Source organism: Microcaecilia unicolor, chromosome 4, assembly GCF_901765095.1.
Source record: "Microcaecilia unicolor chromosome 4, aMicUni1.1, whole genome shotgun sequence".
Classification (NCBI taxonomy): domain Eukaryota; kingdom Metazoa; phylum Chordata; class Amphibia; order Gymnophiona; family Siphonopidae; genus Microcaecilia; species Microcaecilia unicolor.
In genome coordinates this window covers 275,456,954-275,473,981 of record NC_044034.1, presented here as the reverse complement: position 1 = coordinate 275,473,981, position 17,028 = coordinate 275,456,954, and the positions used below count along the sequence as shown (strand labels likewise).

Sequence of the window (17,028 nt, the reverse complement as noted above, 5' to 3'; positions counted from 1 at the left end):
CATCCAATTTACATTAAGGCAGCAATGAACACTTCAGGTGATTAGGTGTACTCCAGCTTCCTACAGCAAAATTTGCTGCAAAGTTTCATTGTAAATAATAATTAAAAAAAAATAAAAATATGAGTTGAGTGGCTTGGAGACATCTGAAAGACTTGAAACCCCACATGATCATCGGTGCTGTGTATTGATTTTACTGGTTACTTAATTTCAAGGTGTATTTGAAACAACTGCGCAAAAAACACACCAATGGATTATATTATCTACAAATATTTATTGTAACACTTGGATATAACTACAGGAAGCCCTTGGCACTGATAGAAAATATTGATTCACTGTTAGGTTACAAAAATTTATACATAGCAAAATTTAATGCTTTTTACATAAAAATATTAGACTAAACAAAACTTCAAAAAACTCCCAGTAATGGCTACATAGAATTAGAAAAGAATTAGGCTTTAAGACACTGCCTTCATTATCCTTACATAACACCACCAGGCTAGAACAATCACCTGCAATGCTGTAGAAATATTAACTCTCTTTCATGCAACTGGGTAAACACCTAGGCTATTCTGTAACATCTGTTCTACATAACAATACATTTGTTTTCATTTTAAATGAACTTTTAGGCATTTAACCAAAGAAAATTCAAATAGAATGTGATACCTGAACCACTTGTGCCCACAGTTTAATAGCAATACCTGTAAGATGAGTAAGTAGACCGTAGACCTGTTCTTCAGATATATGTACTTCTTACAGTAACACATTTCCACACTTTTTTCAAGGAAATGCAACTGGCAAAACTAAACCACAAGAGTACAACTTAACATGGGTGTGTGACTTACAGTAACACTATTATGTTCACAGCACCAATGTGCTTTTTTTTTTTTCCTTTCAAAAATTAAGCATCATTTTATGAAGACCAATACAGAATTTCTCACAATCACTAGTCAACAAACATAATTGAAAGGTTCCAGAAAACAAAACATGGTTAACATTTGGGCAACCGACTAAGACTGTGCCAAGTTTGGGGCTGAAAAAGCACAAGATCTTGATATTCAGAAATAATTCTGTGATTTGTAAAATAGTGAACAAAAGGTCATCCCCACCCCCCCACACCCAAATTCTGGGGAAATGGGAGGTCATAACTGCTGCTTGGTTTCTCTTTTTAAGGAACTTGTATAAAATGTGCAAACTCAAATTTTTAACAGGCTAAACCACTATCATTTTAAACAGGAGCACTTTGTAACACATCTGGTAGGGGGTATAATTACAGTGATGTTACCAGCGACATCTACTACCTCCGTTCCTTGGTGCTGGTGGCTTTAAGTAACCCAAACGCAGCTCTAAACATGTCTCCTACTGGAAAGAGCAGGTAGGGTTAATGCTGGATTTACAAACCTCAAAATGAGTAGTCACTGGTAAGTATATGACATGCTGCCTTTTTAAAATGCTAGAGCTGAAACGCCTCCCTAAGTGTACATTTAAGAGGTTATCCATTGGAAGGTTTTCCTAATGTCCCTGGAGTATGAATGTTAAGTTTTAACACTTCTCTTAGGTTGGTGGACATATACATCTTTACTGCAGGGCAGTTTGCTGATTTGTCAGAGCTACAAATTCTTCTGTTGAGTTACTTGGTCGGGCATTTTATGTGTAAGAATTGAGTTGCTCCTTTGATCGTGTCTGGATATCTTGGAGCTCTTGCTCTTCCTTTGCTCTGATATCCTGGTAGACCTGCATTTTGCTTGCATCCTTTAAGTAGGCCCAGTTAGAAGACAGTACCATGAGGAAGTGGATCTGGAAAAGAAGGGTGAGCATGATGGCTAGTGAGCATGTCAAGGAGGCAAAGCAAGCAGCTAGTCAGATTAATAGAAAAGCAGCATTTTAAATTTTAAAACATGTCTAGACATAAAAAGGGAAATTACTGAAGAGAGAGTAGGTTATTTTTCTATACTAGCAAGCACTCTACCATTAAGAAATCAGACAAAAGAATTTCAGAGAATCTCTAGAATGTCAGACATGCATTCCATTCTATAGTTAATAGTAACGCTGGAGGTGGTTAGTGTGCACAAGTGCTGGAAAGTCTCCAAAAACTTCAGTTAGCACAGAACAGGAGAGAAAAAGCTGTAAAAGGAGGAAAGTTGATCTGCACCTTACTACAGCCTGAAGACTAAAGGCAGACAGAACATATTCATATTTTCAATGCAGAGATTCTAGCTGAGTAATTTTATACAAAGGAGGTAAAAATGCATTCCATAAACTAGCATTTTAAAATTATGTTTAAAGTAAATAGGGGGAACTGGCTAGTGTTCAACTAAGAACAGGAAAATTACATATACTGGATATGTAAAATATCAGTATAAAAGACTACCTATAAACTAAAGCATGCAATTTCCAGAACTGTTAAAAAAAAAAAAAAACCTTAAAAGGCAAAATGTGTTAATTCAACTACAAATAGAACATTGAGACTCTGTGGACTTCATTGCAGTTTACTTTGCAAGAAAACCTGTTTATTCAGTTTCTTTTTGCATTCTAGAAGAGCAGTGCTTCTCAACCTGTATGCCCCAACAGCACTAGTGCCATCCTCCACTCTCCCCCCAGCCAGGAGTGCAGCATTTTAGATCTGCCATCTGCTCTGTTGACCTCACTCTAGAGTCTGAACAGGCTGGTTCCTGCTTGCACCAAGTGTTAACAAGGCAGTGAAATCAAACTAGCAAAGTGCTACTCTGCTCCTGCCAACTTGAGAGCGAGGAGGAGGAGGAGGAGGATGTGAAAGAGCCAGGCTAATGAAAGGAATGGTGGGATGTAGAGGATAAAGGATTTTGCAAGGCATGGTGGGAGCCTAGAGGACAGAACTGTAAAGACAAGTGGATGTGCCAAAGAGGATTGTGCAGTGAATGTGGGGAGAGGAGTGTGGGTGGGGTGGGGTGGGGGGGAGTTGTCATGCTGTAGGTTAAAGAAAAATCACAAACATAGGGGTGGGGGGAATCATACCTTGCAACCATCCTCATCCTGCATACATTTATAAATTTGCCTAATTTTGTTATAGATTTTTAGACTCCAATTTTGTTAATAGTACAATTCCTGGTATTTTCAAGACCCAGCAACTAGTGGGTAAGTGGATTACAAAACTTAAAAACATAGTAACTTGATTCAGTGCACCACAAAGGTCAAGCAAATTCAAAACCCTGAAATAAAGGTTGAGAAATACTGACTCCTGCCATGTTTCATACCACAAATGTTCATCTGTAAACCTTAGTTCTCTCCTCTCTGCCTTTTCACATTCCACTAATCAGATTTGCACCCCAAGACCTGGCTTTGAGACCTCAGTCATATAAAAAAGAAAAAATATATATGTACAGCATATAAAAGATACACAGCTTAGTTAGGGGCTTTATTTTCAGATCCAAAACAAGATAGTTTGGCCATTTTCTCTCAATTTTATTTTTGTGTTGGCCGTGATATTTGGAATAAATATTTAAAGTTTATGAAAGCTCAGATAGCAGTGAATCCTACAGAAAGAGATGCTTACAGAAAAGGACCATCCTGTCAGGACTCTGTCAGAGGGAAGGAGAAGATCAGAGAACAAGTCCCTTTGTGTATATCCCATGCCTGTATGAACTCCACCACTACATTTGCTCTTTCAATCTTCGGTTAGAAGCCTGTTCCAAGTATTAACCATAATCACTAGTGGAAAAGTACCTTTTCTCTTCACCTTGACCTTCCCTCTTGTCAGCTGTCTGAATATGGAAATACACAACGTCTGCCATCATTGCTGTATAAGACTATTATAATGTAGAATTATTCTTTACAGCACTTTCTTGATTATAACCATGGATTAGGTTTGTGTACATTAGACTGGAACAGAAAGCCAAGGACAGTAACTACAGTTTAAAGTGCAGTCCACTACACAGTTCACTTTAGACAACACACAGGAGCAGGGAAGTTCTCCTATGTTTATATTTATTAGTTCTTGATATAATAGGAGTGCAAGTATTTAATGACTTCCACCATTTAGGATCTTTATTCCCTCAAATCATGTCTCTCCGTGCAACTTTTGGTAGCTCTGCTATAGTTCTTAAAATGAAGTGTGCGAGGGAGATGAGCTTGCAAGCTCAGTATTCCAGTTTTCCCAAACTTTTCCAAAGTTTGCTTAAAAATGCCTTGTCACAAAAGATAAAATACAAAAATCCAGTTTGCACATTGAACAAAAGTGATAGACAAGTGAAATGTTTTTTTGGATCAAAAAAATAAGCTCCTCTTAAAGAGTAACAATGTTACTATCTTGAACAGAAAATGTAGCCAGATCTCATCCACTTCATGGTTCACATACAAACATCTTGTTTTAACAGACTAATATGACGTTTTATTAAAGCTATTCACAAAGTTACTGTCATACAAAATGCTAAAGCGGGACTGTCAGTGCAGGATGTCAGTGGCACTTCAAGCTACAACACTGCAGCCTATAAAGCTCATTATGGGACCTATACAATTTAGAATTTAGTGCAGCAATCTTCCCGACTCTTAAACTTCAAAACCGCATAGTTATATGTGGTAGCCATCATGTAGACCAGCTGGTGGAAGAGAACAAACAAAAAAACAAAACAAAACACAAAATGACAATAAGACACAAACAGCTGACGGCTGAAGCAGCCTTGGATACATTTTTAGCAATAACCATACTTTGGCCTGAATGAGAAGAGGACAAAATCATAGACTGCCACAAATGAACACACAATTTGGCTCTTCTCAGTACAAATTTAAGGCAGCAGTACTTCTAATTTTCCTCAGGATATCAACTGGCCCATTTTCTAGCTGTATTATTTTTAGACCTCCCCTCCCCTCCCCGTACTACATTGTTGATCATTTTAATTACAAAGTTAGTGAATTGTTATTATAAGTAGGGCCTCCACTGATATAAAATACAGAATACAGCTCCTCATTGTCATGTAAGCAGTCTATGCTGCTGTTGTGATTTAGATGCATCAGGATATTTCTGATGCTTAATAGACCCAACTCTTCGATCTGCCGAAAGCCATAATAGTGAAAAAGGCCAAAGAGATGCCCATATCCAGAATCTTACAGCATTAAGCCACCAGAAAAAAAAGGGTACAAACCGTCACCTGAAAATATAGAGTACTGCTGCTTTAAATCAACCATTTAATTTTACTCCTTAAAGCAGATACAAGTCTGGAGATGCCCAACATGAAAATTGGTTAGTCTTTGTGGATTCTTCAGCGGTGGCGTAAAAAGCTGGTGCAAGTAGTGTTAAAAATCAGGGGAAAAAAGAAACATGAGGTTGCAGGCAACTTGTGGCTATGATGGCTCCACAAAGCTTGAGCCTTTGTTCAACAGCCATCTAGGTGGAGAAGCTAGACATGCAGGCAGGAGGTAGGGCATTTTAGAGGGTATAAAATTGACGGGTATCACCTTATGTGCCCAAGGTTCTCACCAATGCAACATCACCTTCCTGGCCCCTCCTCTCCCACAACCTAAAATTAACCTCGAGGGGTTAATTTAAGGTGGAGGTGAGGGTACAGTCTCTTAACTAAAGTGTCTGTGTTATACTGGTGTCTCCCCTAAAGAAAACATAAGAGGGGACATTTTTTTTTAAAAATTAGATCCTGTCCTAGAATACATTAACATCTACAAGTAAACATCAATGGAGTCTTTAGGAAGGATGGCCACTTTCTAACCATACTAAAGGTGGACTATAGGGTTATTTAAATGCATATTTATCATTGTGTCCAAAGGAAATGTCCGAACTAAAAAAGGCTGATCAAAAGGTTAAAGGGATGCAACTACACAGGAAAAGTAAATCAACAAAGATGGTGGCCCCCATGAATGTGCCCAAATTTCAGGCAGTAAGCACCCTACTCAAAATGGAATAAAAAATTAAAAAAATTTTCATTTACCTTCTCCTGCCAAAAGGGAAATCAGCATCATTTCTGTATAATTTATTTAGGGGCCTAGTTACTAACCTACAGTAAAAGCTGTGTGTTAATTGCACTATTTTATCACAAGTTAATTTTCCCACTGGATTTATTAAACTGAAGTAACTTAGTAGCACAGTTTAACAGATCATGTGAGTTATTTCCCTGTATCCCTACAGCTTGGAAATGCATATATTCTGGCCATGACAACGCATGGTGGTAGTTTCCTTACCAGCTCAGAGGAAAGGGGTTGCTAGGCTTTTAGTATGCCCACACATGCCCATCAGGAGAAAGGAGGCTATATGTTAACCCATGACATTTTGCATTACAGCAAGGGGTCTCAACCCAGTCCTAGGGACACACCCAGCCACCCAGGTTTTCAGGATATTCATAATGAATATGCATGAAATATACATTGCATACAATAGAGCTAATGCATGCAAATTTATCTCATAGATATTCATTGTGGGTATCCTGAAAACCTGACTGGCTGGGTGTGTCCCAAGGATTGGGTTAAGAACTACTGCATTACAGTAGTGGCATGGCAGGAATGAATAAGGATCACTTCTAATTCTCATTAGTTCTACTTTATGGAGATCTTTTGGGTCAACTCTTTGAGAAGAAATTTTGACAAAAGGGTGGGATTGGAAGGCTGGGGTATCACTTTAATGAAGGACCTTTAAAGGCACCGTTATATATTTATGGGCCAGACAAAAAGGGGATAGCAGAGACTTGGGGCAAGTTAGACAGGGTGGGTGAGAGGCATGTAGAGGGGTCTTGCAGCCCCTCTTTAAGCCCACAGCCTGGGATTACCACTTCAGCAGACAATGCTCCCATAATGCAGCCTTTGAAGTTTTTTTCATGAGCTGTGCTAAAAGGTTGACAAGGTAATGAGCTGATCTGCATGTATGAATGACCAAATAACTTGCAGTATCAGCAAACAATGCAGGCCAATTAGAAAACCATAGTAAACAGCCCCTCAGGCATTTACATAGTGCAAAAAAACAAACAAACCCAAAAACATACAGCAGCTTGAGTGCATGAGCCTCTTTAGATGGCTCAAGTCCATATTTTAAAATCTTAAGGATCTCTTCAACTGTATTCTAAATTCTAATTAAGCCACATGAAGGGCAATTCTGTAATCCAGGCACCTACAATTATGCGCCTAAATGTTTTGAATACTAGCACTTATGTGCATACATGTATACACTCCCGCAAAAGTATTAGTAGGGTGCCCGAGTGCTATTCTGCAAATAACCACTTAATTTACTTAGTGCGTATTTGTGCATGGGGATGTAAACATGGGCGGAGCATCCACTTATGCACTTAACTTACAGAATACTGTAAAATTATGCACCCACACTAATGCCAATGATACAGCTGGTATAACTATGGGCACCAGAATGTTAGGTACACCGATACTAGGTTATACAAGTAGTCTTACAACAGCACCTGGGTGCCCATGTGCCACTATAGATTAAGGTCCTACTGCACAGCCTGAGGGCGCCTAAATACAGACATCCAGTTGTAGAATTGCTCCCTTAGGGAGAGATGCACGGAACACAGCGCCAGAAAAAATTAAAAGAGTGGAGCATTGATTTTTAAGCGACCAATGCTTAACACTAACAGCTTGCAAATTATATGCCCACTGTTAACGTTGAACATTGGTCAGTAAAGGGATTGGAACTTCCTGGTGCATGCCCACAAGAGCTGTGCAGTAGATGCAGCTCTTGTGCGCATGTCCAGTAAAGGGGTGGGGGGAGGGCAAGAAAGGTTTTTGGCAGTGGATAGGAGGAAGCAAAGGGGTAAGTGTGCGGGGGAACAGAAAGAGCTGCTGCCGCCTGAGAAGTTAGGAGGCAAGTGCAGCTGTAAAAGTCACCCTGCCCTAACAACTAAAACCTACCGACAGCTCAGGAGCCGTCAGTAGATTTTAGTCGTTAGTGCAAGGAGTTTCCGTGCCCCACTGTTCTGAGCACTGCACGGAATTTTAATGCAGGCAAGCTCATTAGCAGAAGACTTTTGGTCACTGCTTCCATGCATGGTAAAGCAGTGGCTGCCTCTGTGCATTAGCCTCAAAATAATGTTTCATTTAAACTGACTAAAACCAGTCTAAATGAAGCGTTGCAAGTCTGATTTGCTTTCAGCATCAGGCCCTTATGGGCAGATGATCGAAAGCCCTGCGCTGTTCCAAACAGCATTCTAAAAATAGCGCTGGAACAGCGTGGGGTTTTATCGCCCCTATTATCAGTGATAATAGCATGCAAATTTAAGCTTGCTATTCTCTCTGATCATAGGGTAGAACTGTGGGAGGATTGCAGTGTGAAGCCCCACCCAGCGCATCCCAGGATGCACTGGGCAGGGCGCCGCCATTTTCGAGGTGGCACCAATGGAAGAGGAGAGAGGCCACTCCCTCCTCCAACGAAGGTAGGGGATGGGGAAGGACTGCTAGACCACCAGGTTGGCGGGGGGGGGGGGGGGAATTGACTGGCGGCCCATTGGGCCATCAGGGACATCTGATGGGATGCTAGAGGGGGCTGGAGACCCACCGGATCTCCAGCCACCCTGAACCTGTGTTGGGGGGGTCGAGGGGACCTCCTCCGGACCTCCAGCCCGTGTCGCTGGGGGGGGGGGGGTCGGGTCAGGGTTGCTTGGGGGAAGGACTGCTGCATTGGGGAGAATGGGGAGCCTGCTAGCGTGTAAATGCATGCTGGACAGGGCTCACCATGGCCGCTAGACTACCAGGTTGCGGGGGGAATTGACTGGCGGCCCATTGGGCCGTCAGGGACATCTGAGGGGATGCTAGAGGAGGTTGGGTGGGGCTGGAGACCCACCGGATCTCCAGCCCCCCTGAACCTATGTCGGAGGGGGGGTCGAGGGGACCTCCTCTGGACCTCCAGCCCGTGTCGCTGGGGGGGGGGGGGGTCGGGTCAGGGTTGCTGGGTGGGGGGGCTGCTAGCATGTAAATGCATGCTGGACAGGGCTCACCATTCCTCCCCAATGGTCTGCAAACCCTAACACCAGCTCCGAGCTAGCGTAGGGTTTACCGCGGAACAGTGCACCAATGTTTGGCGTGCTGCAAGCTGATCATTGGGGAGGAATACATTTAGCATGCATTTGCATGCTACTTGCGCTAAGAGCCCTGCTAGCTGCGTTGAGAGCCCGCGAGTGTATTGTTTCACATGCTCAGGGGCTCTGATCATGGGGCAGTAGCAAACACAGGTGCTAATATGGCGTTAACGGCCTCTAGCACCTGCGTTTGCTTCTGATCATCAACCCATTAGTGCCTAATAACTGTGGCCTTATTGAATGGTGCATTAGGTTCAAGCTGATCACAAAGAGCCAAAACCTCTGAGGATTCTACTTAATGGCTGTGCAGTGAAAGTGAGTACCTTCCCTGGCTAGAAAGATAACAACAACAAAAAAAAAAAAAACTTATGCAAACTTTTGCTGTATGTTTTTTTCAATTATATTTCTTATTCTGGCAAATATCAGTGCCACAAGGTTTATCTCTCCACTGCATAGTTTACAACTTGCTCACCTACTGCAGTCAGCAGCATTTTGATGTTATAAGTGGGGAGACAAACAGGCCATATTTAGCTTGGCTTCATTTCAGAATTTTATGCATCTTTTTGAGGGAGAAGAAAAAGTGCATTGAGCTCTCTAGTGATGCTATGTAACTAGACACAACAGTTTTACTTACTTTCTTGGTAGGATCAAGCCTTATTTTGTCTCCAAAGGTAACCATTTTCCATGGATTCATTGTCATGAGGTGGGTATGACCTGTTGTATTGTAGGTCCCGAGAAGCTTCCCATGGTTGGCATTCTAGTTATCTGCATTCTAATCCCTTATTTTCAAAGTTAAGCAAGTTCACTTAAGTGAATCCATAAAACACCCAAAGTAAAATGATAGAAAAGATGCACACAAATTGATCTCTATGTGTTTTTAATGATGCACTTTTGCTTTGCATTTTTTTTTCTTTTTTCACTCTACATTTGGAATTTGCAGCGTGTTACTCACCAGTGCAATAACAGTGGCTCCGGCTCCAGCACAAGCCACAATGAACAGGTGATAGGACATGTAGAACTAGAAAAGAATTGTAAGGCAAAATAAACATGACATAATACCTGCACGTTATAGAATATGAGGTTAATTGTGAACCTTCAATTTTTATTACAGTTTGTTCTCTATTTATAATGACTTTTTTTTTTTTTTAAATAAAGGTGATGGAAAATTAATTTCCAAAACAGTAAAAACGTTTCAAGTTGCCAATTAATGAAACATGGAAGTCTACAGTTCAGTTGACCAGAACGTATACTACTGTATTTAAAAAACGGGAGCATTATTTGCAAGTTTGCCTTTTCGGCACTTCAGAAAAATTCCACCCCTAATCCATCAGAATCTTTCAAAAGAACACTCCCCCCGGTGATCAAACCTCTGGAAAACAAACCATGAGTGGTGGGTAAGGTGTTTGTGTGTGGCTGCTTTATGACTAAGTAAATGTTCTGTTATTTTTTTTTCTAGTGGAAATCACACCCAAAAATCAAACTTCTTGAAGTTGCAATTTAGGTTTGCTCCCTGGTTTGTACTATAAAAAATTATAAAACTGAAATTTCAGTTTTGGGTATTTTTCTTTTCAGGTAGTACAAGGCAGCGCCAATTGTAGTGTAAACAACACGGTTCTACCCTGTGACTGCCCCTGTGAACCTTACACGCAATCTACCTTCACTGCTAGGTCTTACCTGTTTAATCTGTCCAATTAAAATCCTTTTAAGTTTTACACTCTTGAGTTACTATATGCTGACATTAGGACAGTTTTCTTTGCATCCAACTGCAGCTCATGAGAAATTGTAACCTCATTAGACAGCGAGTAAGCCCTGATGCAGGCTACAAAACTAGCCCAGATTCAGTGTTTCATCCAGGGTTGTGCTGGTAAATTTTTAACAATGGGCTTTCTCGCCAGGCGTAGCCAGCCCTGCAATTTGGTTTGGAGGGGCCCAACGCATGCCTCTGTGCCCCCCTCACACGGGCACGCTAGGCATACCTTTGCTGACAGCCAATAAATGGACTGCTACTACTCCCTGCTGCTTGTTTCTGGCTCTCAGCGGCCTGCTGGGACTTCTCTTGCACATGCTCGAGAAGTTTCAGCCTGCTGCTCAGAACTGGAAACAAGGAGAGGGGATAAACAGCAGTCTTTTTAGTTGGCTGACAGGGCTGAGCATCCCCACCAGCAAAGTAAAAGAGAATTCAGGAGGGGGCCCAAGCCTACATTTTGGGAGCCAGTTAAAGTAGCCGGGGGGGGGGGGGGGGGGGCTTCTTTAACAACCGGCTCCCAAAATTCTTAAAAACTTAGCAAATAGCTCTCAGGAGCCCGTGAGAACCCCCCTCTAGCACACCACTGGTTTTCATCCATCATTTCTGTGCAGACACTTGAATGAATACAGGGGATTACAGCTAAACACAGCAGACACCAGCTGGAAGTGACTGGGCACTCGCACACAGGCAGTGGTAATGTCTAGTTTTCTTTTTGGGGTTTATTACCACTACTAGGGACAGAAAAAGTACCTGCATATAATGTGTACAGTGCTGCATATGTCTAGTAGCACTATAGACATGATTAGTGTACTAGGGCTGACAGTAACTATGTAGGGGGGGGGGGGGGGGGGGAAGACTTTTTGGGCAACCTGCACGTGTCCTTTCAGAGTCAGATAATGGTTGTCATCTGACAGCGTCCCAAACCTGACCCACAAATTCTTCTCATTAAGCCACGATGTGCACACACACACACAAAAAAGATAGCCAGTAAAACCTTGATATTCACTCTTAGTCTCCAAGGGGCCACCAACAGGTCAGGTTTTCAGGATATCCCTATTATGCATGAGAGACAGATTTGCATGGCTACAGCATATTAATATTCAGAAAACCTGTCCAAAAGCAAGGAGATTTATTGTGTGCAGCTGATTGATGGACTTCCAAAAGACAAGTCTTGTGCTTTAAAGAGTGGTCATATTAGAACTACATTACTCACAGCAGCACATTTTTCTACACTGTTTTCGATACAATAAAATACGCTTAAGAGTGACAGTTTCAGCCTTTTCTGAAAGGGAAGGGAATAGAATCAGCTGGTGGTGTAGTGAGGTGACCTGGAAATGTATTTCTAGAGAAATCATTCTGAGCAGTGTTCCTGAATGGACTAGCACTGCAAAAGTGAAAAGATTTGGGGGGGGGGGGGGGGGGAAGGGCAGCATATCTACCTCATTTGTGCTGCAGATACTCTCCAGGGTTGAGCCACATGCTTTGCCAGGTGAAGCACTCCACGGTATGATGCCTGAAAAACATGACCGAACACGATTGCATGTTACAGCCCCAATATAAAAGCACAAATTCCTGACTCTCCTTCAAGTTTTTTTCCTCCCTCTCCCACCCACGTGCCATCTGTGTTCTCTTATCACGCGCCCACGCAAGCTGCCAAGTGCTGCTGCTTTGTGGATTGGCAGTAGGAATTCTGGAGCAGCACACCTCCTGGAGACCATGCATCATCCACAGATCAAATCCAGCTTCTGCCTGCCAACAGGCTGTTATCGAATCAGTCTCCCACATAGCACAGAATGCTCCCATTAGATCTCGCAAAGAGGGGAGAGAGAGAAAAGCATTTTTCTTTTTAATGGGGAAAAAAAAAAAAGATATGGAAGGTTGCAGAGCTGCCGTATTTGAAAGCACAGACGAGGGACATTTTGAAATAAAACATGACAATCTCCCATAAAGATTTGCCCTTCTGAGGTGTTTTTAACATAGAATGATATATATATATATTTTTATTTATTTTTTTTAATCTAGAGAAGGGCAGTGGGATATATCTAGATTTTAGACCTATACAATTTCTCTAAATGACATTTACACATGTTGTATTATTGACATTGTAGAAAAGTCTAAATTAAATCCTCTTTGCCACAGTACAGAACATATGGTTCTCAGCTTTTTCCTTGCGGGTCACTGCCATCTGGCCAGTCTGATTTTCAGGCCATCAACTATATACATGTAGGAAACATTTACATACAATGGAGGTTGTGTATACAATTTCCTGCACATTCACTGCAGTTAACCTGAAAAGCCGACTGAGCATGTTGTCCCCAAGGGCTACATTTAGTTCCAGTGTTCCAAGATGACATTAGCTTAAAAACATTCATCTGATCATTTCTACATATTTTTATCTGAACAGATGTACAAGGCTCAATTCAAACGTCAGTACTGACTGTCTCATATGTACAGCTGCTAAAAAATCCATCCTGTCTTGGGCAGCCTGCATTGTTTGAGTCAAACCTGCCTTTATTTTATTTATTTACTAGTAAGAAAGGCCCATTTCTGACACAAATGAAACGGGCGCTAGCAAGGTTTTCTTCGGAGTATGTATGTTTGGGAGAGTGTATGTGAGAGTGACTGTTTGAGAGTCAGAGTGAAAGTGTGAGTGTGTGAGAGAGAGAGTGAGTCTGGGTGTGAGTGTGTTTGTGAGAGAGTGTGTGTGTGAGAATGAGAGTGTGTGCAAGTGTGTATGTGAGACACAGTGTGATAGAGAGTGTGTGTGTGTGGCCATCCATGCTCCTCTGTCCCCTGCCCCCTCCATTCATCCCTTTCCAGCATGTCCCCTCTTTGCCTGAGGCCTGCCCTGCAATCCATATCCATCCATGGCCATCTGTCCCCTCCATTCATCCCTATCCAGCAATTCCCCTTTCCCGTCCCAATCCATGGCCATCCATGTTACTGTGTCACCTGCCCCCTCCATTCATCCCTATCCAGCATTTCCCCTGTCTGCCTGAGGCCTGCCCTGCAATCCATGCTCCTCTGTCCCCTGCCCCCTCCATTCATCCCTTTCCAGCATTTCCCCTCTCTACCTGAGGCCTGTCCTGCAATCCATATCCATCCATGCCCATCTGTCCCCTTCATTCATCCCTATCCAGCAATTCCCCTTTCCCTGAGCCCTGCCGTCCCAATCCATGGCCATCCATGTTACTCTGTCACCTGCCCCCTCCATTCATCCCTATCCAGCATTCCCCTCTCTGCCTGAGGCCTGCCCTGCAATCCATGCTCCTCTGTCCCCTGCCCCCTCCATTCATCCCTTTCCAGCATTTCCCCTCTCTACCTGAGGCCTGTCCTGCAATCCATATCCATCCATGCCCATCTGTCCCCTTCATTCATCCCTATCCAGCAATTCCCCTTTCCCTGAGCCCTGCCCTCCCAATCCATGGCCATCCATGTTACTCTGTCTCCTGCCCCCTCCATTCATCCCTTTCCAGCATTTCCCCTCTCTGCCTGAGGCCTGCCCTGCAATCCATATCCATCCATGCCCATCTGTCCCCTCCATTCATCCCTATCCAGCAATTCCCCTTTCCCTGAGCCCTGCCCTGCAATCCATATATGCCCATCTGTCCCCTCCATTCATCCCTATCCAGCATTTCCCCTCTCTGCCTGAGGCCTGCCTTGCAATCCATGCTCCTCTGTCCCCTGCCACCTCCATTCATCCTTTTCCAGCAAGTCCCCTCTCTCCCTTCCATGACCCCCCCTCGCATCCATGCTCCTCTCTCTCCCATGTCCCAGCCTGGCCCGCCCTCTTCTCCTCCCCCCCTTCGCATCCATGCCCCCCCCTTCGCATCCATGCCCCCCCCCCTTCGCATCCATGCATCGGGGTTTTTTTTTTTTTTTTTTTCTTATTTTAAAATTTACCTCCGTGGCGGTTCCGGCAGCGAAGCGTCAGGGAAGGAGGCGGCGCTCCCGACGTCTAGGTTTCCCTTCGCTGTGTTCCGCCTTCTTTTGACGTCATCCTTGACGTCAGAAGAAGGCGGAACACAGCGAAGGGAAGGCTAGACGCCGAGAGCGCCACCTCCTTCCCTGACGCTTCGCTGCCGAGCGATGGGATTGGTTGAGTGTCATTGCTCCGCCCTCGACGTCATCACGTTTGACGCGTGGGCGGGGCAGACACAATGGGATCTCACCCCCTTCACTTTTGGCTAAAAGAGGCTTCATGGAACGTTGGAGGTGCGTTTTATATAGAGAGATTGTATTTGCACCCCACATTTTCCCACCTTTTTGCAGGCTCAATGTGGCTTACAGAGTATGGAAATGAGAACGTCATTACATGATTTAAGAAAACAGTCGATCATAAGCTGAGGTGGAAGAGGAATTTAGGTAGAAAGGTATTAGGTAAGGTCGTGTGAGAGGTGTTTTGGTGTACTTGGGTGGTTTAAGGAATGATTTGTTTCATTGAGGGTGACTTTTGTAGGCTCTGTTGAAGAGATTAAGGATTAAGTCATTTCAACTAGGCATGCTTTTCTGATGTACAGTAAAAGTCCAAAAATCCAGACTGCTCCGGGATTGGGTCAGTATGGATTTTTGGATTCTCAGGCAGGATCTGAATCAGAAATAAAAATGACAGTATTTAGTTTTTATGAACTATGGTGAAAATGACTGTACAGAATGGGCTTCTAACTACCCCATCCCTATCGTCTACAGCAATATCTATGTGGAAATCAATGTTTATTTTTATCCTGAAATGCACTGCATTGGAAGCTTTTGCCACTGAAGTAGGACAGCTATAAAGGCCCCAGGAGGGATGAAGGTCACTGGAAGCAGGCAAGAATAGGGTAGTCTGGTTCAGGAGCAAAGTCATCAGGCTGCTACATTAACATGAAACAGTGCCTGCATGCTCTCTGAGGCCCCCGCCCGTGACTACATCTCCTTCCTTCCTTCCTTCCCTCCCGCCCTCCCTGCAACTGCGCATCATTTTCCCCACACTAGGCTTTGCTTGCTTGCTCTCATCTGTTCCTGAAATCTTCATGCTGTAGCACCAGTGGCAGCCTTATTCACAGGCTGCCTCCAGCATGCACAATGTCTTTACCTGCTGACCTGTCCTGCCCTTCCAGCAACAGGAAGTTGCATCAGAAGGGGGCGCGAGGAAGGCACGGTGCATGCCAGAGACAGCTTATGAGTAAGGCTGCTGCTGGCACTGCAGCACGAAGATTTCAGGAACAGGTGAGAGCAAGTGGGCAGAGCCAGGTGTGGGAAAAAGATGGCTGACCATGCGAGGAGGGAGGGAAAGGAGGGACGAATAGCCACAGGAGGGGCCTCAGAGAGCAAGTGGCAGGGCTGGGTGTGGGGAAAGACACATGACTGTGCAGGGAAGAAGGACAGGAAGGAAGGAAGGAGGGAACAGGAAGGGGGGAGGTCTCAGAGCAAACAGGCAAGGCTGGGAAAAAAAAAAAAAAAAAAAAAAGACACCAAGCCGTGTTTGTGATGGGGAGGGGGGCAGGAGAGAGTCTGTATTCTCAAGCGGTCTGGAAGTCGCAATTTTTGGAGTTCCGGATTCTTGGGTGATCTGATTTCCGGTATCTGTAGGTTGTGAAAACTGTAAGGCTGTTTATAGCTATTCTGCATGCTTTTTTAGATTCTTTAATTTGCAATTTTCAATTTGTATTTCTTATCTTTTCATTACTTTTTATTTTTTTAATTTTTTAAATTGTAATCGTGATTAATCACATGATTAAAGTTATGACGTGACTTGCCCATAGTCACAGGAGCTGCAGTGGAGAAAACATACTTTTAATTGTGTGATTGTGATTAAAATTTTAATTGAAATGCAGCCCTAATTTGAACCACTCATTTGTATGTAATAGATCACATGAGTACTGGATTTTAACTGCGTAATAACTAATCTCTCTATATAAAAGGCAACCCCAACGTTCTGAAGCCTCCACGGAAGTTGAGGCGCCCGAGATATCCGGTGTGCACTGGAGTGTCTGCACCGCCCTCGCGTCAAAACGTCATGACGTCGAGGGCGGAGCTATGACACTCGACGAGGGCCAAAACGGAAATGCCACAGCGAACAAGGCAAGTAGCTCGGAGGGACGGAGGGAGGGGGCCCCTTGCTAGCGCCCGTTTCATTGCGCTCAGAAACGGGCATTTTTTCCTAGTATGCTTATAATCACTTTGGATAAATGTACAGAATGGAACATAAAATGGAGTACTGCTATATGAACCTTTGATATTTCCAACCATAGGAGTTAATTTTTCAAAATAGCTGTAAAAAACAAAATGGCTGTTAAAAAAAAA

The 17,028-nt window shown here is 43.4% G+C and overlaps 1 protein-coding gene across 6 annotated transcripts in view; it reads right to left on the bottom strand.

The window, feature by feature from the left end:
* Positions 1 to 257: 257 nt before the first annotated feature.
* The window catches only part of GPM6B (glycoprotein M6B), a 277,755-nt gene continuing 260,984 nt past the window's right edge, over positions 258 to 17,028 (bottom strand). For 4 of the 6 annotated variants that reach the window (XM_030201577.1, XM_030201573.1, XM_030201575.1 and 1 more), the window contains 3 exons: positions 12,183 to 12,256; positions 9,949 to 10,014; positions 258 to 1,794 (listed from right to left, as the gene is read on the bottom strand). In XM_030201577.1, the coding sequence (XP_030057437.1) occupies positions 1,645 to 1,794; positions 9,949 to 10,014; positions 12,183 to 12,256 (290 nt within the window). In that variant the 3' untranslated portion in view covers positions 258 to 1,644. Of the gene's footprint in view, positions 1,795 to 3,449; positions 4,572 to 9,948; positions 10,015 to 12,182; positions 12,257 to 17,028 lie in introns of those variants that run through there. The other 2 variants (XM_030201574.1, XM_030201578.1) reach the window with 1 other exon arrangement.